This window comes from Coturnix japonica, chromosome 7, assembly GCF_001577835.2.
Source record: "Coturnix japonica isolate 7356 chromosome 7, Coturnix japonica 2.1, whole genome shotgun sequence".
Lineage (NCBI taxonomy): Eukaryota > Metazoa > Chordata > Aves > Galliformes > Phasianidae > Coturnix > Coturnix japonica.
Genome location: NC_029522.1, coordinates 16,358,156 through 16,380,133, shown reverse-complemented (window position 1 = coordinate 16,380,133; position 21,978 = coordinate 16,358,156). Strand labels below are relative to the sequence as shown.

The 21,978-nt window shown below is 36.2% G+C and overlaps 1 protein-coding gene across 5 annotated transcripts in view; it reads right to left on the bottom strand.

Annotated features, from left to right (window-relative positions):
• Window positions 1-2,806: 2,806 nt before the first annotated feature.
• The window catches only part of UBR3 (ubiquitin protein ligase E3 component n-recognin 3), an 85,362-nt gene continuing 66,190 nt past the window's right edge, over window positions 2,807-21,978 (bottom strand). For all 5 annotated transcript variants that reach the window (XM_015868467.2, XM_015868468.2, XM_015868469.2 and 2 more), the window contains 9 exons: window positions 19,664-19,769; window positions 14,879-14,979; window positions 11,062-11,186; window positions 9,264-9,371; window positions 8,654-8,764; window positions 7,758-7,934; window positions 6,406-6,615; window positions 5,601-5,740; window positions 2,807-5,261 (listed from right to left, as the gene is read on the bottom strand). In XM_015868467.2, coding sequence (XP_015723953.1) covers window positions 5,144-5,261; window positions 5,601-5,740; window positions 6,406-6,615; window positions 7,758-7,934; window positions 8,654-8,764; window positions 9,264-9,371; window positions 11,062-11,186; window positions 14,879-14,979; window positions 19,664-19,769 — 1,196 coding nt within the window. In that variant the 3' untranslated portion in view covers window positions 2,807-5,143. The remainder of the gene's footprint in view (window positions 5,262-5,600; window positions 5,741-6,405; window positions 6,616-7,757; window positions 7,935-8,653; window positions 8,765-9,263; window positions 9,372-11,061; window positions 11,187-14,878; window positions 14,980-19,663; window positions 19,770-21,978) is intronic.

The following is a 21,978-nucleotide window of genomic DNA, read 5'->3' as shown; positions in this document are numbered from 1 at the left end:
ACTTTGGTGGCTCTATGCTAGCGAGACGCTCTGCAGTATGTCTGTATCTCTCTTGTACTTTGAACCCAGAACTAGGCAGAGGATTCATTAATGCTGAGTAGAGGGAAAGGATGCCCTCTTGACCTGCTGGTGATACTTTGCCTAATGCAGCTGGCAGTATTAATAAGGAGTGATTCTAGCATAGAAGATTCCATTCTCCAAGTGGAATACCATATTTACATTGGTAGAGAAGCCACTCAACAAAATAATAGCTCTAGCCAAGACTAAAGCGCAAGGTACATAACCATAGTCCAGCCCTTATGGATCATAACCACAGTTATCAGTTAAGATTATAGTTAACCACAAACCACAGACAGGCAACTGGAAACAGAAGTGAGGAGAAGAAATACCTGTTACAGAGACAGCACTGAAATGTAAATAGCATGACTGAACTATAGTGAGTTACTGGATTAATTCCCAGCTGTGAACTCCAAGGGAAAGGTGACTCAGAAGACTTAAAAGCCAACAACAAACAATGCATACAGATCCTATGTGTTATATATTCTGGAAACAAATTGCCAAGACAAGTATCTACATACAGAGCATTCTAGAAAATAATCTATACACAATTAGCATAGTGCTCTTCCACAACATGAGCCAGGTTATCCAAAATCCATTAACTTATCCTTTACCATGTCTGCAGAGGTCACGTGTGATGCTCCACTGACCGATCCTTAGGAACAAACTATTTTGTACAGCTTTGCTTGCAAAGGCAGCAGGAATATGATTGGGAATGCCATTACCATCCTTATGGCTACATTCAGACTTACTGCTGGACAGACAACTGAATTTTTGTTATAAATATCTGAATTTACTCTTGGCTGGGGTATGTCTGAATCACTGAGCTGCCTACATCACACAAAAGCTTGACCCAAGAAAGTATAAGACATTATTCGTAAAATTTGAAAGATACTTATATCTCATTTCATACAAGTAAACTTTGCAAACTCCAAACAAATATACTACTCAAACAGCAGCACCGAGTAAGAGAAATCTACAATTCTTTATTGGCCTCCTTCCTTACAGCACAATGTCTTTCTAATGAGTTCCCTTAGTGTTCAGCATCCATCGTTGCTGTGACAAGCTCACTAAGGTAAATCATTTGAATGGGCTTAGCTTTCTTCTATTTATTGTTGCCAGGGGAAACACTTTGTTGGTATTCACCAATGCAACACCTATGATGTGCATTTCAGGGGACCAGATACAACAGATGTGCAGCATCCTTGGAAATACACTTGCACAGAACAGCATTACTGAAATACCTCATCTTAAGATAGATTTGTATTTCTTACCTCTTTTCAATGATTGTAAATTACAATTACTAATTGTAAAATTATATATAGTAATCTGATTAACATTCACCATTTCTGCCCACAATTTAAACAGAGTCCCAGACAGTGAAACTCATTGTTCTAATAGAGCCCATTTACAGTATTATTATTTTAAAAAGCTGTTCAACTTCACTGAGTATACATTTCCTACTTAAGCACGTTCATTTGCAGGAATTAATAGCTAATATAACCTATTCATATTCAGGATTCACTCAGGAATCATAGCTGCAGTGATATGACAGTATGCTGGCAGAAGAACCAAGTCCGAGGTCTAAACTTGCAGCAGTTGGGGCTGCTCTTAATCTAAGAGCACTTGCAGGCTAACTGCTCATCTGAGGAAAAGCAGGGGTGCTCAGGGCACAATACCCTACCAGAAGATAGCATTACTCTAGCATGGGCTTTCAGTATAATCTCACTGACTGCAGCGAATAATCCACATAACAGAGAACTGCCACACAGCCAGCTTTCTCCTATTACATGCATCCATCATATCCAGGAGTTGATTTAATAGAGAGCCAGGAACCTTCATACATTTTGTCAGCCCATCCATGTGATATTCTTATGTTGCAGACAGCAACATTTCATTCTTATCTAACTCACTGCTCACTCTCCATGCATCACTATCCTCACCTCTGAAAACAAGGAAGCACAAAGCAAGATTAACAGAATCTGGTTTAGATGAAAATCACTTGTAAAACGTACCAAGATCTGCATACTAATTTACTGCATCTTCTGGAGTTGTTTGACAGCACAAACTGATCTCAAGGGATTCCAAAAGAAAAAACATTTTTTTCATGCTGGAGCAAAACAAGCACTTTCTAAAAGCAAAATGTCACATGCTTGTGCAATACTGTAAGATATGCGAGATTTCTATTGGAGAGGTGATGAAAATATTCACTTAAGGATTTCAGGCTGTCACTAAGAGAAAAGGTGTTATTATGGCTGTTATGTAAAGGTAGCAACAATCACAACTGTGTCACTGAATTCCTCAAAGGTTAAAAAAAATAAAAAAAAATAAAAAAAAGCAAAATTTAATACACAAATATACACATTCAAAAACTCACAGTGACAGTTATTCCAGAAGCAGATCTGACAGAAGAAACGATCAAGAACCGCTTTCCCAGAAAGACAGTTTCTTAACTCAGTATTTTAATGTTAGCGCTTCGCAGCAGCAACATTGTAATAGCAGGCATAAAAGTAAACACAGCCTTAAGTGGTGCAGGTATGCATAAAATGAAATAATCCAAATTATTCATCAAACATACACAACTGCATGCAAGTAACAAAGGGAAAAACAAATCACAATTACCCTCTGTGCAAGGTACTTTGCTTAAAGTTCTGACACTCAAATAACTGCCTGGCTATTGTGTGGAATTCAATAACAACTGCATTTTGGATGTCTGAGGTGGAAAGAAAAAATTTCACCAACACACAGATTGACAGCAGACTTTTATTAACATATCTTACAATGCCGATTACTGTATTCCTAGTTTTGTAGTTCTCTGATGCATTTTAAAGATAGATTTATATTCTACAGTAATGTACTGTACTTAAATGATCATTCCTACAGGATATCACACCAGAACATTTGAGTAATGCACACACACGCCACTCTAGTTTGGACCTGTTATTTTTTTCAAGGTTAGCTTTGTAAAACAGGATTAAAAAAGAAAAAAGAAAAATGTAATGGGGGAAATCAAAATTCTGGTTTAGCAGCATGCAAGGATATTCAAGTACAATTTTCAACATGGTAATTTGTTTGTGTTTTTAAATTGACTGGTGACTAATTCACCAGAACTAAAATAAACACTATGAAATACCCCAATGTTAAAGTTAAGGCTAATAGTTCGATTCACATCCATATGCACAACCAGAGAACGTTCCATTTCAAATAGAACACAGTAATCAAATTCTGGATACGTTATCTCTTGTGAATATAGCATCGGTGCTTCAAACTATGGATCGCTCAAGTTCTCGAGCCCTGTAATAACATTATGCTGGAGATGTAAAGAAACTTTTTGCTTCTCAACCACACTTACAAAATGGCCTGATACTCATAATGAGCAATGCAAAAATATTACAGGCAGAACTTATAATACAGTATCAAAAAAGTAATATTTTGGAAAAGACATTGCTGTTTAGTTGGAGAAACAGTAATTTTAAACTTACAGGAAGTACTGTAATACTTTTGAAATATATATATATATTTATACGTATGTATAAAAAACAGCATCCATTATCATGGGGGTTTTTGAGTTGCACTTATCCAGAAAAATTCATTGTATTTTGTCACTTTTCCTTCTGTCAGTTCTCCTTGATTACTACACAGTCATTTTTTTTTTCCCTATACAATTTTCACTAAGTAATGACTTCCACTGGGGAACTGTTTTCATTGTATACATGGTTTTATCATAAGATGTTTTTATTTTACACATACAAATTTTATTTTACACACAAGCTACGAAAGTAAAAATACCAGGAACTGCTTGGTAGTGCTGTATGAAATAGCCAACATGTCCAACACCTGTGGAAAAACATTGGTAGTGATATATTACATACCAGCATTTTAACTGTAATCTTTCTTGCCAATGTACACAGAGCAGGGTTTAGTCCAGTCTGGCCTGTTCTCTTGAATTGTTTTAGCCCTCTAAACATGAACTGATCTTCCAGTGAGGCTGCATATGTATTGTGTGTTCACATAGGCTACCCCTCGAGTTTTGTGTTGTTTTTTTTTTTACTTTCCTTCAGAAAACCAAGCAGAAAGAATAGTGATTATTCTGAACAAATGCAATATAGGAGAACCTCCTGAGATGACAGGAAAGATACAAAATCATGTTTCCTTTGTAGAACAGCCTGCACATTTCAACACCAATCATTCTGAAACATACATCTGGTCTGTAATGAGAGACAGGCTTATGGATATTCTAATTGGTATCTGCCATGTCAGGTGCCATACTAATTCCGTCCGTATACACAGCAACCTCTGTGTGTGATTCCACTAATGGTTTACTCAATTGGTATGGAGAAAAAGTTAGGAAGAGAAAAAAAAAAATGTGTTTTCTAGATTACATTAAGAGCAGTGAGCTACCTAATTTACAATTATTTCATGTATTTCATGGAGGAAAAAATAAAATAAAATCTATGAAATTCCTGAGAAAGAATATGTTTTCAGTAATGCCTGAAATATTTCAATAGACCTCTTGTGGCAAGTGAAATAATCTCTAAAATTCAACTTTCAGACCAATTGTTACCATGCAGTCTCACAATCATTGTACAATTCATGTCTAATTACAAATGCATACCAAGCAAAAAACCTCAAACCAACACAAGAAAGGAAAAAAAAAAAAACAAAAAAAAAACATTATCCAACATAGAAGATGTAGTACACATATACAGTTTCAGCAAAAATTGCTAAAAACTCAACTCCACACAGAGAAAAATAAAAACTTGACAGCTATCCCTGGAGCCTCTAAACAACTGTCAGAAAAACTTGTGCTTCTTAACAATATCGGACAAAAAAGTAGGACTGAGTGCAATCATTGCTCACACCATTTTGAGGATTTAATTTCAAATAATTATATCACTATTTAATAGCAACAGCAGCATATTATGCAAAAATTTCATGTGTTGACCAAGTTCCATTTCCCTTTTATGCCCATTCCCCACTCTACCCCGAGGCAAAGAGCTGAACTCCCAATCATTTAAAGCTATGGTCAGTCAAGATGCATTCATTCATGGTAACAGCGATGATATGGTATGAAGATGATGATGATTTACAAGCCATTATAATGTGGCCCCCATCTTTTATTGATATGATCAAAAGTATGAGACACCCACTGCTGCTCAAGCACTTTGTATCTTTCCTTGCATATGTAGAGAGGCTTGCCACGCCTGTTTAAAAAAAAAAAACAAAACAACATACTAATGGTTAATATGTCACATAAGATGGAAAACAACTTCATTGTTAATATAAACATTGTCAATATAAACAAATATATCGGATGTTCATATTTCATCCCTCCCCTCCCTCAGGGAAGCATGTATTTTTATTAGTAGGGGGCTTTTGGTTTTGTTTTTAAACAAAGCAGCTGCATTCCTTCTCCCTCTTGGAGAAACTTGCAGAAAATGGAAATTTTCCCTTCAAGGAAGGTAGAGATTTTTATCTGTTACTGCATTACATATAGCTGACAGAGCAACAACAATAAAGCATATCTGTAATTAAATCATTACCTAAGATCTCTGTCTTCTTCACCATGTGCATCTAGATAAACAGAGCCCCAAAGGCAGAAACGATGGCCTCTTATGATGATGATTACAGATGCATTAATCAAAAGAAATATTCCTGTCCCAGCTCCACAGTTTTGTGAATGCTATAAAATTTTAAAAGGAAGAGTACAAAGATTGTTAGTCTCTGCTAACTTTATAACAAAAAGGACTTTCAAAATACAAACTAGTTTTTTTTTGAAACAACATACACACATTATTTACTAGGGAACAGTCTGACAAGGTATACACCTTGTATAGGTATACACCTATATACCATATTACAACTGGTAATTGCCTTTTAAATTTTGCCTACTCCCTTCTTCCACTGTGACAGCAGAATAAGAGAGAAAGATAAATGCAAGGAATTATGGAATTTATTTGAGTTTGATTTTATGCTCTTGTTATAAATAGCTCCCCAAATAATTCCTCCAGTTTTGTGAAGCCCATGTATTTCCAGACTTCTAGTAACTGTTCAGTGAAATGAGCATTCTGAAGGCAGCAAATTTCAATAGATTACAAATGAAAACCAGTTTATCAACACTGCCCACAACAGCTTTTTCAGAGTTTTTTTCACAAGGGAGAATTAGGCCAGAGGCTTAAAAAGATTGATAAAATTGTTTTTCAGAATCCAGTCTAGGTTTAACTATTAGAAATAAATGCTAAACATGATACAAACATTCATACGAGATAAACATCAAGACTGAGCAATGGAGTTAAAAATGCTTGTCAGATTGAGAAGCAAGTACATAACTGGAATTATCTCTCTTACCAGTACACATTCACAGTAACTCTGTTGTTTGCAGCATAGTCCTTTCAAGCATACAAAAGTACCACAAACCAGACAAACAGCAGGATCTTTAGGAACCTTGGTACAAACAGTACAAGTCTTTCTGTGATAATACTGAAAAATGGTGTTATAATTCTCAGGCAACTGAAGAAGACGTGGCAAGTCCCACTTAGGCTCCTGGATAAGCAAAGCCTAGAAAGAAAGAAAGAACAACATACTAGTTCTGCACATTTACTCATATAAAACTAAGACAAGGTTATTGAAGAATGGAAGAATACCATTCTCTCAAGTGTTCTCTGTTTCACATATTAGAAAGTGTCTTGCAACAGTCACTTGCTTCTGCCTTAACACCCTTCCTGTGGGTCACATTTTGTCTTTTGCAACAGTTACAAAATATGTGCTAGCCACTTGCCAAGGACATTTTCTAAATGTGACACCACTTAGATGCAATAACCTTTTTGGTTAAAATAAAGAGGACTGAGATGACTGTAAAGAGAAGACTGCTGCTCACCATCTCCACTGAAGGGAAAAAAAAAGCAAGTGTTGAAACATTCCTAACTTCTGCTTCGCAACTAACTTCCTAATTCTGCTTATTCAAATCTTGGATGTTTTTTTATTTGTTTTTGTTCTTGGGGTGGTTTTTTTTTTCCATCTTTAGCAGAAGATGCACAGTCTGTTACAAGTAAACTGTAAAATAGTTTTTATGATAGTTTTATCATTTTGATCTTTTTCAATATTGCTGATGACTTAGATTGGGTATAAGGAAAAAGGTTATTGTTTTTCTTACAGTAAGGGTAGCAAAGCATTGGAATATGGTAGATGCCCTGACCTTAGAGATATTGAAGACATGGCTGGACCAGGCTCTGAGCAATCTAATCTAAGTGTGGACATCCCTGCTCACTGAAGGGGATTGGACTAGATGACATTTAAAGGACCCTTCCACCTCAAACAATTATTTGATGCTCAGAAATATCACTAACATCTAATTGGCACGACAAACTTCTGCTAAATATTTTCTTTAAAGAAAGCTTCTGTTACATGACCTGAGTAAGCTTTAGGTGCAGAAAATATGGGTACACTTCAAAAATAGAAACGCTATCTTTAGATGATACTGCTTCCAGTAATCATATTGAAAAGTTAGGTTTCCATACTCCTCTTTGTAACCAATCAAATCCATATCCACTAACATTTCTGATCCCAGCCACTTTTTCATATTCAAGTCAAGCTCTCCAATCCTACATAAGAGGGCATGTACACAGTTAAACAATAAGCAGCTGCTTCCACACCAGCACCACATCAGCTGCATTTGTAGCACAAGTAATTTTGCTACATACCTTTACTTGATCTGGATGTTTGTCCGCAAATGAAGCCAACTCAGAGCACCATTGTGATATCATGTCAAATGCTGGCACTGGCCAATCAAGACAAGAGGCACTGGTGAATTCATCAGATGACTGAAAAGATGGTAACAGACCCAGACAGCTTGCAAGAACTGTGAATTCTTCATCTTCCTTTTGATACAAAACCAGACATTTTAGATTAGTGCCTGTGCTTTGAAGTTTTATAGTTTATTAGACTATACACAGTTTATTTTAAAATGTCTACATTCCAACAGCAACAGTAAATGCATTGGCATTATCATACTAAGATATACTCACAAAAACAGAAAAGGTTCCATTTCTTAATTTGTTCTTCCAAATTATCTCAAACTGGATTCTCAAAATAAAACTAGTCAGAATAAGAAAAACAGAACAAACAAAAAAACCCCAAAATAGTTTGTAGCTGTAGGTGAGAATTTTGATGCCACGAAATGGGGAAGCAGCAAACTATTTAAGTCAGCTTAATATCTCACAAAGGTTAAACATGATTGTCTGCTGATGCAGTGTCTCTAAGAAAAAAGCCCAAATATGAATAGACATTAAGTAAACTCAGGACTGAAGTCTAGTCTGTGTGCAGACTGTCATGTCTGCAAATGCACTGTAAGTCTTAAAGCTCTGCCATAATTTATGAGACAGATAGGTAAGACCTGTTAAAATAAGCATGTATTTGCTGTGGGTTTTTTTGTTGTTGTTTTGTTTTAAATATAACATTTATCATGGAAAATGCCCTGGAAAAAATACGGAATATGTTACAAAGGAACACTATAATGTGTTGAGAAGAAAAAACAAACCACCAAAAACAAAACAGCTTTTAAATGGACACATTTGAGTGTGCCCCTCCCAGTCTGTACCTGGCAACTCGGTAAATCCCCTCCAAAAAGATGGTGTTGAAGTAGGCTGGTGATCCTGAGGAAAGGTAGGCAGAACTGCTGCAGGTAGCACTCTACAGAATCAGGATTTACCTACAGGGGACAGAAGTAATTACGAAATCCTAAATAAGCTGTCACCAATGTAAGAAACTCCAATATTAACAAATGCAAACTGTGCGCACTCACATTAAGATATAGTGTATCAAACACATGTTCCAAAGGCTGGCGTTCCACTAATAATCTGAAAGAACTTCTCTGCTTCCAACCCCCCGTCCCCTCCACAGAACTTCCACAGGCAGATACTTAAACATTCAGTTTCTCAAGTTTCCAAAAGGCTTTTTGTGCATATGATTAGAACACACCATTATAAGAAATATTTGTCAATAACTTTCTCAACACAGTACTGACACTAAAAGAAAGGTTTGCACGGACAAACTCTCCCAATGGGGAAGTGCTTTGATCTAGAAAATAGAGTAGTACTGCAGTCTTTAGCAAGATCAGAGAAAACTCATTACAACAACCAAGCTGAAATACTTAAATGAGAGATAGAAAAGGGACGTGTTATATAAATTCTCATGAGATTTGCCAATACCACTGTTAATTCTTCAGTCTCTCGTTCTTCATATATCTTCCCCATAGACAGCTCGCTCACCACATGACCCAGCAATACTTCCCAAGATTTTTCTCCGTTGCATGTATTCTGAAAATAAATAAATAAAAATTGCCTGATTCCACAAAAGACAAAAGTAAACTATGAGGCATGTAGGCATCAGGCAGGGAGCAGTGTTCCTATATACCTCTTTGCTCTTCCACTCAGAAAACTGTCAACTGCCAATGGGTTTATCACAGGAGAAAAGCAAAAATTCTCAACCTAACAGGAGTTAATCTGTTGGGCTATTTGAACAACATTAGATAACAGCATCCATTCACATACTGTTTAATATACTACAATTTCCCACTCAGTCTTAACATCCAAAGATAAGCATGGCAGTGAAAATTTCAGTAAAATTGAAAGGTCTTTAATATCAAAAGAAACAGCTACTTTAGAAATCCATTATCTGAGACATTGTCATTATTTGCAAGCCTAAAGCACAAATTCCTTTATGTGCTGCAAATGCTTTTATGCTTCTATATGAAAACATCTTAGTAATATAGGTAGCAAGGTTACCTAACACATGCCCTTAGTCTGTTTTTACACAATCAAATTTCTCATTGTAGACAGCAAAATGAGCATTGTAAGTGTATGTTCAGATAAACCCAAACTTCTAACAACAAAAAAGCAGCCAATGTTTACCCTATGGACTAAAAATGAATATAAACTGGTAACACTTCATATGTTTTAATGTCTTCTACCAATGCTTTAAAACTGTAGAACAATCCATCATTTGGGAATCACTTCAGTAAACAGAAAAATACAAAACAAACCCACAACAGCAACATTCTTAAGCAAATGTTCTTGACGCTGTAATACCATGACAATACATTGAAAGAATTAAAAGAAGGAAGATTTAATGAAGTGCAGTATTATTCAGTATTAGCCAAGACATAATTTGTCTTTGGTATCCTGGAGTAGTGACAGATCAGAACAATAAATCTAACCTACACATGAAAAGCAGGTCATGTTTCTCAGTATGCCTTTCGCTTTACAGACAACAGAATCAGATGTTGTGTAGAGGAATACTCCTGTTTCTATTTCTTCTTCTGGCCCCTATACTTCCACTTTTTCCATTGATATGCACTGGCAGCCTTCTGATGAATCAATCCATCGAGCAGAAGACTAACTGAAGGATTAAATGAATGACAGTGCCAAGGCAGGAAGAAGGTCGGGAAGGCTGGCTAAGGGAACTGTCTCTTGGTAAGAACTGGTATTCAATCAGCTGAGCTTCCCTTGAACTTGTAAATGCCATCAAAAGACAAGGAAATGATAAGGAAATATTTCCCCTATTTAGTCCACACATTTCTTAAAATTCCTTCTTTGTCTCTTCTTGGCATGAGCATTTTAGAATGCAGATTGAGAGATACAAGGATAGCTAGGCCAAGACCAGCGTGAACAAGACTTTTCCCAGCAGTAAGCTTGTCTGCCTGTATGTCCAGTAAAGGTGGTATAGCTGACCAACGCACGGTTTACCTAGGAAGGAATACTACCTTTTTACTATTGCAACAAACTCAAAAGTGATACTACATAGTTATAGTCTAAAATCTGAAATTCCATTCTGGAAATGGAAGATTTCCCTAAAACCTGCAAAACCTGCAAAAATTGCACAAGCAGAAACAAAATAGTGGATTTCTGTTAAGAAGCAAATTATTACATGTGAGCAGAGATATCTTGTTACAATTCTACCAGAAATGCATATGCAAAAGTTCATAAATAGTTTAATAAACTAACCAACCTTTTTGAGTGCTCCTGACTCCTTCCATGCCATCCTATCTCCAGCGCTGCATTTAACAGAAAGAGCTGCCAAGGCTTGAGTGTACAATAAAGTAAACAGCACCTTTACAATGCAGGTGAAGTGTTCTGTAAAACAAAGGAAGTCATTTACAAACACTTTGTATTTTTAGCTGACTACAGAGGCTGTAGATAAGGATGTTCTTCAAATGAAAAGCAAACAAAACAAGTATAATGAAAAACAAAGACATACAACAAAATCATTATATTTACTAACATTCAAAAACCATTGGTTTCTGTTCATTGGTTACTACCTTTCAAAACCAACCTCAGTAGCCCTGATGAACTGAACAAGTACAGGGCAAGTAAATTTCCACTGCTCCATATGTTCACCTTAATCCTGATCAGAATTAATCCCTCCTAAGGGGACTTGGTGATGTTACAAAATTCTGTTTTGTCCAAATGGTGATTAGCTACAACTAATCAGGTCCTGTAGATATAAGCTAGCACCCTACCATACCACCTAGTAATAACTAGACCATTTGAGTTAAGTCATGGTCATACAAATTCTGCAAGAATTAATTTTGCAAAGTAATCACAGCACAAAGGACATTTATCGTACTTCAGTTTCTTTCTCTCTGCTTCCAGATATGGATCCAGTCATATCAGACATGCTGGAAATCACTCTTTGAGTAATCATTTACCAAACTTCATGTGAATACAAAACTAGCATAAAGGATAGACCATTGTTTTAGAACTTACTTTAAAGAATATCTTAATTTGCTTACGCTTCTTCATAGCATTTAAAGGGCTTATATCCTATGTAAAAGCTGCAGGAAAAAGGCTTTGAAATCTTTTCTGGGAAGCTAACAGAGTCAATATGCAATGTCCCAAAACAGGAAAAAGGTGAATGCAATCGTCTCTGAAAAGAAAATACAGCAACAATCTCTGTCTCTTTTTACTTTGTGCAGTATCTCTCTTTGCAAATGATCTGATTTCTTAACAATCTAGGGAGATCAAAGAAATTTCTATCATTACTTTCACTACTCCTTAAGTACAACAGCCATATATTAAATCTAAAACAATGTATACAAAAATGAAGATTTTATTTCAAAAAGATCTACTCAAGCTTTGAAGTCAAGGAAAATAATGTTATTTATGTAAACACCTTACAAAAATTGGGTTAAACTCATTTTTTCTTCCCAGAGGATTTAAACAAGCTTCTTACATGAAGATGAAAAAGAAGTAAGGAAGATGAAATGCCTTCCTTCTCCTTTCTGCTACCTGGAATCAAAAAACAGTACTGATTTCTGAAATGAACACACCTAAGACTTAGGTACATAATGAAGTTTATGAACTAACAACTGTCCTCACATTTAACAAATGTTTATAAATAAATGCAGAGATAGATTCTGACACTTTTAATGTCAGCAATTGTATAAAACAAGCATAATTTAAAGAACCTAAAATGATTATTTCTAATGATGTAATTACAACTACTTTATTCTTTTTTTTGCATTATCTTTCTAAGGAGTTTACATCAAACGTGACAGTGAACTCTGCTATACTTCACCCAACCTATTCTTCAGCAGGTAACATTATAGCTGGTTTTCCTCTCCACACTTCCCCAGAATGGGAACCCATCACATCCCATTAATACTCTAGGCCACACTTTTTTCCTCTGCTGAGACTTTTACTTCTTTAGAAATCCTTCTGAGGAATACAAGGGGTAAGATTTCAGTAAATTTTTGGGGTTGAGATGCACAAAATTGAACTATGAGCACTGGTAGAATTTGAATTTGCATCTTCAGCCTCAGCTACAGTCTTCAACTGCAGCTACAAATGACCTCAAGCATAGAGCTCCATCTCAGCCAATAAGCAGTACTCTACAAGCAGCAGAGATCTGTGAAAACAATAACTTTTTTTTCTGCAGACACATCTGACTCAGACAGAAGCAAAAACTTAAACTGAACTCAAAAATCTTTCACTGACTCTAAGCCCTAAATATTCTTCACCATCATTACCATGAAGTTCTGCACCATACTGCAACTACAATGCAGAAGAGGTGGTGTTAAGTCTTTTGTTAAAAGAATATACTCAAACTTATCTATCAGCACACCGACATCTGCCCTGTCTGAATGCAGGCATCAGCAAAACCCACAACTCCTGCACCTGCAATCAATTCAAAGCAGCAAAGAACATTCAGGAAGCAGCAGGGTCAAATGCGGATTTTTCCATCTGTCAGTAGCCTGGCACGTGACCCAGCAAAACTCATTTTTACCTTTTCATGCCTAGGCTCTCTACCAAGAACTAATGATATCTGCAATCAGCTCTGCGACCTATACAACAATTACAAAAGTTCTAAACAAATATGTTATCTATTTTTCTGAACTGCTTTCTACACCTTATGACAAAGTATTATGAAAGACTTTTTCACTTTGCCTGTTTTGTTGAAGCAAAATTTAGAAAGATAAATAGTAATTTATTTGCAATTTAATGCCTTGCAGATGTGAAGTGGTTACATTCATCATCTTCCTGCCACCTGCCTTTATCCTTTCAAATGCAACACATACTACAGCTAAGAACAAAACTAAAAAGTGCTGCCAATGTGTGGCATTTTACAGCCTTCTCCACAGGATGCCTTACTATCATTAACTGAACATTGCCTTTCCCAGGATAAAGATAGACTTTCATAAACAGTATTGTACAACACACAAATGCAAGCCACAAAAAGAATACTGTTTGTACTTTGGCTTGACCACTCCCCTCCCTGAAGTTTCTCTGTCTAGGCTATATTTTGCTGGTCTTAAGTCCATCTGATAAAGTCAGTTTATGTTAAAACTGATTTAGAAAACCAAAAAGGTTTGTGTTTTCAACAGTATGCTTCCTACTCCAGATTTTTTTTTATCTAATAATCATTTGGACACGTTTAACCCATAAACATGTCCAATGAACCACAAAAAACTCACACAAAGTTGTTTGAGCTCAAGTTTTAACTGAATTTGAACAATCAGGACTGACAACTGAACTTCAACAGGAAGTTATTTGTATGTAAAAAAAAAGTCTCCATATTTACCTATTCAGAAATTAGCAAAAGCCAGTGGGCATGAAAATAGCCACATAGACCCCAAAGCAGATTTTAAAAAATGGTTTTATTCTCTCTTTAAAATCAAGGTATAACTATAACTAATCAAAGCAGAGAGCAGAGGGGATAAGCCACCATAACCTGGAACATACCCCACTAGCAAAATGGACAATTTTCATCTGATCCTTTTACACAGAAAAAGAAAATTATGTTTTAAAATGGTTATGATCTTAGCAATGAAAAATACGGTTCTTAAATTAATATTTATTCCAAATCTTTTTATATGCTGTCTCTACTGGGGCTGCCACATCACAGCACTCACCATCCTTATGTATGACCTGCTATACACAAGTGCTGCAATTTAAACTCTGAATTTCAAACTAAATTACAACCTTTCAGCCTGAGGCACTCAGTTCGACTTGAAGTATTGAGCTGCCCCTCTAAGAAAAGAGATGAAGGTCAAACAAAGGACACCTCTCCTTCAGGAAAAGAAACAGTTTTTGTTCAACTCTTGTATTTTTACTGAATAGGCTGACTGATAAGGTGAGAAGACAAGGGACACAGATAAGCCTGTCAAACTAACACAGAAATTTCTGTTCAATGCCACCTTCTGTAGATAAGGGAGAAACATTATTTTAGAATGCACAGTAGACATACTACAATTTACCATTCTGGAAGTCACCATGAATGCATACTTATAAATAATCTTTTAAATACACATATTCTTGCAACATACCTTTGCGCAATGGTTGAGGCATGGTTAAAATCTGGATAAGCAAAAGGGATGAGACATCTCTGTAAAGTACAGGAACTTCTGGTAGCTCTTCACTTATCAGACTGGAAAGAAAACCCAATGGAAATTATGAAGAATGATACAGTAGAATGAAAAATATTTTATTTTGTACTGAGTGTTAAATAGTTCTACATTTTTATATCAAGCTTTTAGAAGCCAGTCACCTGGCAAATTGTCCAATGACATTAAATTAATTTAATGTTACTAACAGACTGGAGCAACTCATAAGCATGTTAACTATTCAGGTACCAAACTGTTATTATTCTAAAACTTGCAAGACCAGTTATTTTTATCTACCAACTCAATCAACATTCAGTATGTCCATTTAAAAGTTCTGGTCCTAATCTAACAAAATACAATCCATAGTCACACAGTAATGCAATTATTTGTTTGTTTTTCAAAGTATGGGATTTCACAAGGATGATATAACAACAATTACCATTCAAAATGCACTGATGCTACAAGGAATGTTCCTACTGGGAAATGCTGAGACCTCAGAAAAAGATTTGCCTTCCTTCATGCAAGGATATGCAGATTCAAGCAGCCATTACAGGTGGAATTATCCAGTTTTACAAACTTCATTCAAAATTCCACATAGCTTTAAGAACAGCAAATGAGCAAAGAGAGTGCAAACTCCTGAACTCCTCATACATCCAGATTTTCTTTTGAAAAATCTCTTCTTAGTCCTTTTGGCTTTTCCCATCCTTTTTCCTACTCTGTTACTCTCCTCACCGGAAACAACAGGAAAACATCTCCCCCTCTTGGTGGGAACATAACTTATTTAAGGCAGCTATAAACCACCACGCAACATAGCAACTTCTTTTGGCCCTTTATAAAAACCATCTGAGAAAAATTAGCAAGCCAAAATAGATCCAACCTGCTACAGCTGCAAGGATTGCTGAAAAAAAGAGAGAAGCTATGTGTCATGCAGGTACATTACAACTGATGAAGTGCTATGTACTTGTAATAAGGATATTCTTTCAAGACAATATTAAATCTCAAAAAGTACAGCCTCAAACAGCTATAGTCTATAATCAATCTATGATCTATAATTCATCATTTCAGAAAATGACTGCTTCAGAACAGTAATACCCATTTTATATGGTGCCACCTTCTAAAGGAAACAAAAAGGGAGCACCAATTCCTGTCTCATTACCAAGTCTCACTTTTAAAGTGATACAGATAATGGAGTTGCACATCTTACCAAGTTTCTCTAGTTTAAACTACAACTACTTGTATTCTACAACCCATGGCACTGGTTTTTAAACTTGCTCTCATTATGTGATGACTGAAAAAAACAAAGACAACCCCTTAAACTATTTCTAACCTTGTTTTTTTTTAATTTATATCTAGCTTTCCCCCAGCATTTAACTTGAAATACGGTTAAGATATCAACCTTCTGGTCACATTTAACTGAATAACTGATATCCTTGTAATAAAGAACATCAGTATTATTTAATAGTCACATAACAATGAAGTCAAATACCTACTCTGGCAAAATTAGGTAAAACTCCTGTATGTACATAATAATGTGACTGAGTATTAACATCAAAAATAAATGAACTTATTTTTACATGAGGAAAAAACAGGTAGCCTAATTTATTCATTTCATATAAATTGGAGAAGTTAAGTCACATTAAATGTCAAAATTTTACATAAGCTGCTTCAGTTTATGTCGAGTACAGCACCACATTAAGCGTTTTGAAACTGCTCTGACATTCATTTAAGAGCCCATGCAACTTCATTATGACACAAACTGAATTTGTGGAACGTATTTAGAGTATGAAAATTACTCATCTTCTTATAATCCCCAGTGCACGTGGAAAACCTCAATAAATTTGACTGTATAAAAACTTCTGCCACAGAAGCAGTGTATAAAATGAAGTACAATTTCAGATGGGACAAAAGTAATGCAAATTGAATCCAGTTGCTGTTGTAATCTGTGTCCATTTGAAAATAAGAAGAGGTAGGAAAATGATCTGCACGATCAAATACAAACGCACCAAAATAAAAAAATGCATTGTTTGATTTTCTCTGGAACTGGGCTCTGCTCCAGTCTGAGGTAACTGGGCTACACATTCTTCTGAGCCAATATCAGAGCTGTCTATATGCTGACAGCACAGCAACAGAGTCACTTCTTTGGGAAGAAGAAGAGGAAGAAAAAACTCTGTTCCATTGTGAAACAAGCAGCATCTTACCTCTATGTCTAAGGAAAAGCATGCTTGTTTATGTATAACCTCTCCTTTCCCTCCTCTCTGAGCTAGAGAGACTTCAGTTTTGTTTTATACAATCACAGAATATTACAAAGTTAAAAATTCAATAAATAAAGTGGAAGCTTTGAATGGACCTCAGGCCTCACAACTGACAGAAACAGAAAGCCTGTGACAGAGGGATAAGAACACAGCTGAACAAAGGCTTCATCAATGAGGTCAAATTTATATTTTTTGGTATTTGTATAATGTGAGATGCAGTCTGCAAATCCCAGCCTGCAGAAAGGTCAGAGTAATACATAGCTACTGATGTTAATAATTGGAAGGTAGAATTCTAATATTTATTCTGGCTAGACTCCAGGATGTGATCACAATTCTTAGCTGTTGCTGTGTCACAGCAGATTTTTGAACAGGTCAGTTTTTCTCATTACAGAACACGGGATTTCACTGACAGTAGTGAATCAGGCATTTCCCATTCTCCCTTTCACCACTGCGCCCCTGGCACTCCTCTGTCACCCACTGCCAAACATGTCAAAAATAACCTTTCTAAAAACAGATAAATTTGTTGACTTGGTTCATGACACAGCCTGCTCAAGTTGCATCAGCACTAGCTGAAGATGGTGAGCTACTGCTACAACTGCCTTAACATGAACTGAGACACTGAGGTTTGAGGCAGAATTGTCTGTTTACTGAAGTCTGTCGCAGACAATAATGAACAGGCAGTGTATTACCATCTCTTGCACAAACCTTAACTGAACCCTACTGCCTCATCATCCTACCCTCTATCTTCACAGTTATTTTTTCCATTTCACAACAGTTTCTGTGATGGCAATGTTACTTCCCAATGCGTAGTTGTTCAGTCTCATCTCTGTGCTGCACTTCATTGCCCTGGTACAACATTATAAGCAATCACTGAAGTAATCAAGCTTAGAACAACAGAACACTTTGGTAAAAACAACTTAGTATATTTCTGAATTTCAGTTCATTATGAAGTTCCCACCCACTTCCCAATGACTTCTACTGCAAAGATTCTTAATACTTCATCAAATCACTCCTGCTGGTACATGTCAACACAAATAAAAAAGAAAATTCCTCATTGATATGTAAATTTAAATACATATCCTTTTATTTCAAGTTTGCTGTTCCTGATATTCTGGCTATTTGGACTAGTCCATTAAATTCACATCTGGGTCTAGTAATTATTGCCTCCAGCTGCTCCTCCTTCATCCCCTGCCAGAAGCTATTATTCCCCACAGCACAATAGTTGGGTTATTTGATCACCATTGAAACCAGATCCATCCCTAATCCAACAATTTGCTAAAGCACAGCCTGTGGGACCAAGTATATGTTACATTTCACTGAATGAGCCACATAAGAGAAAGAATTCATTATCCCATGGTGTGAAAAATCCAGCACTAACTCCATCTATTCTCAAGAGTTTCACAGTTCATCAGATTTAGCTTTACATTTTTATTCCCCTCTTCTTCCTTCCAACAGCCGATGTTTTCAGATTCTCATTGTTTTATTAATAGACTAAGAATTAATCTGTTAATCAAATCTAATTCCTGCAATGATCTAACATTGATGGCAAAGAAGGCCTGGGAACGAGACACCAAGCAGTAAAATCTCTAAGAAGCAAGCACAACATATCAGGATTTTTTTCCCTCATTTGTACAGTAGAATTGCAGCACTGCTATCCTAGATTAAATTTTGAAATCTCACTATGCTCTTTACTTCAGGATCCTAGAAACACACCAATGAATATGCAATCAGACAGAAACTAAAAAGACTCCTTTCAACTTTGATTTGAGCTATGAAGTGGAGATCCTAGCTCTGAAGAACTTGAGTAAGGTGTCAAGATTAAAATACATTGCTTTTCTCCTATGATGTTACAGCTAAGGCAAGAGTTTAAAAAAAAGTCTCATTTTAGGAAAGAAGGCTTTTCTGCTCCCTATCAAGGCAGAATCGGAAAAGCAAAGCGTCTAAAGTAAAGTTAAGACCAGACCTTATATAAGACAGATATACTGCTCTATGTACTGTACTGTTAATCCTTGTACAGCTCTATATGCTTTGCAATGTTAATGCTGCAAAATCAAACTCAGGTGAATAACTTGTTTAAAATAAAAAGCACGATGAAACTAGAATTATTTCTCACTTGTATTAGGCCTACTTATGTTATTTCTGTAACAGCTTTATGAATTTACTATCAACGTAAGTTGTGTCTAGCACCCATAACAAGTAGTTCATCAGGCCACTTACCCAACACCAAAAAAATCTGCATATACATAAGCTTGAAAATGGTATATTTAAGTTTTAAGTAAAAACTGGAACATCTGATTTTACGTACAAGAAATTGTAAAATTTATTTTTACAAAGATAAGCCTGCAATTTCAGACATTAAATTCACAAGCCTACTTCATGAAGAATTTAAACTAAAACTGAAAGTTACTGAAAATTCCACCGTAGGAATGCTTTATTAATAAGATAAATCTGGTATTTGGTAAATTAAAATACTTGCTCTGAATTTTTATCTTGCATCGTCTGGGTTAGTTTCCTCCAGGGATTGTATGCAGAGTCAATACTGTAGAGGCGCATGTGCATGGCCAACACATGGAACAGCTGATCTGAGGGGTGGAAAAGACAAACTCCTGATTATTACATGCAATAATATGAAGTATTTACATGAAGCTGCCATCATTTACATTCTAAAAACAAACATACTTCTAACACAAAAGGCTTTTATTCTTTTCTCTCATATGGAATTTCTGTGTTCAACATATCTGAAATTAAACTAAAACGTTTCTGGAAACACTGCCTTGTAGCAGCATTGCTCTAGTCCTTCATTCTTAAAAGGTTATTATTCCTCCAGTCTTCATTAAACCGCTTTGTAGATAACTTTTGGAACACAAACAGATCATATTCACATTGCAGTGACACTAAAACAGCAACAGCCTTCACGATGGAGGAGATATGGATATAACCTGCAGGCAAAGTTTGTTGAGAGTTATCAATTCAAAAACATCTGTACAGCCATTGTGTAAAAAATATTATCTGCAAAGCAATCCCAGATCCTTTTGAAAAAAGGAGGTGTACTTTATTATTCATACACGCTATCGCACTACCGTGTATTAAAATGCACAGCTTTCAAATCTCTACAGACAGAAAGCAAAAATGAAAATTCTCTTCTTATTCCTCACATGATCAACACAACTACAGACTAAATCCAATCCACTCCTCCAAAGCCAAGAAGGCAAGCACAATTTATGCAGACAGCATTTTCAGAGAGTTATGTACAATAAGAATGTCAGACATCAATTCTTTCTCTATGCTTACTATTGAGTCACAATCCAGGCAATATGTAAGCAAAACCGTATCTCAAAATATTATTTTCCACAATTTTGCTCAAGTGTTTTCTCCCACCACCCCACGACTTGCTCCCTGTTTCTCCTGTTCACTTTTCATGGAGACTGTTTCCTTTCTCTCTGTGTCTTTCACTTTAACATTTTTGCCATAGTATCTCGACACATTCTCTTCCACACACACACCAAGATTTTTATTCTTTCAGCTAATCACTTTGCCTCCCACTCTCTTAATCTCTCTCCCTTCTCTACAACCCACTTGTCCAACCTACGCACTCTCTCACAGGTCCACTCTTTTAAGTAGAAATAGTAGCTATTAATTTATTTTCCACAAATAGACAATTACTCAGAGGTATGCAATTGCCAAAAAAGTCGCATGATGAAGTCAGCTGACTGTCACAGCCTGAGGGCTGTAATTAGCTCCTGGGGTTTGCAAAATAATTGGAGATGTAGATGGTATTGGAATTGATTGCTGTCACCTGCTTTCTGAATAAAAACAGTCAATGAGGACAAAATAAGTCATCTTTTCTCCTGGCAAGAGATTCTTGCAAAACACTGCTTTGCTGACAGACTTCAAAACCCCAAAATTATACTGATGCTTCATAAATCTACAAATGGTTCATTTATTTTTGTTTAGAATGAGAGCCACGAAAGCATTCATTTCTACCCTCTTGCCTCTGTGCTATGAAAATGAATGTCAGCTTTTTTCAAAATGTTCCTGGCTTCATGCAGAAAGGGACAACACTACACAAAAAATAAAATACTTAGCATAATTAATTGACCCCCTCTTCCTTTAGTAGCTACCTTCCTGAGACTTCACTAAAACAAAATGAAGCAGGCAAGTATTAAACGCTACAAAAAGAGAATGCAACCTCCAAGCAGGTAAAATTACAAAGTCAAGACACGCTGAAACATCAACTGAATCTGAACAGAAACATTCAGGTTAGCAAGCTTGAAAGATGGAATTTTTCATATAAGACGGAGGCAGCCACCACTGCTTTACTATGCATCTCATAGCATGTAACTGTAAAACTGGGAAGTAAGTAGTAAGATATGGTGACCTTTCACAGAGTATTTCATATGAAATAGCTTAAAAAAAAAAATCACAGTACTGTCCAAGTCAGTGCAACATAACTCAGGCAGTTCTGGCCTCCCGGTACTGAAGGAACTCTGCTTCCACCCACGGCAGCACTGCCAGAGAGCCTGCCTTCGTGCACCTGCACAATCATGCTCCCATCTGTCTGCTGCTCCAGCATTCACACTCCTGAGAAGATCTGTAATAAGTACTTGGAGCTAAGGATTGTCCAGAAGAATATGCAAAGGTTTATTCCTTCACAAACTTCTATTTTATGTCACAGCATGAGGGCAAGTCCGGTGATATCTGACAGATAAGTTACAGCATGTTTTAAGCTCATGCTGTGATTTTCAGTTCATGGTAAGTGCTTAATTACATACTCCCATTTTGCCACAGTCT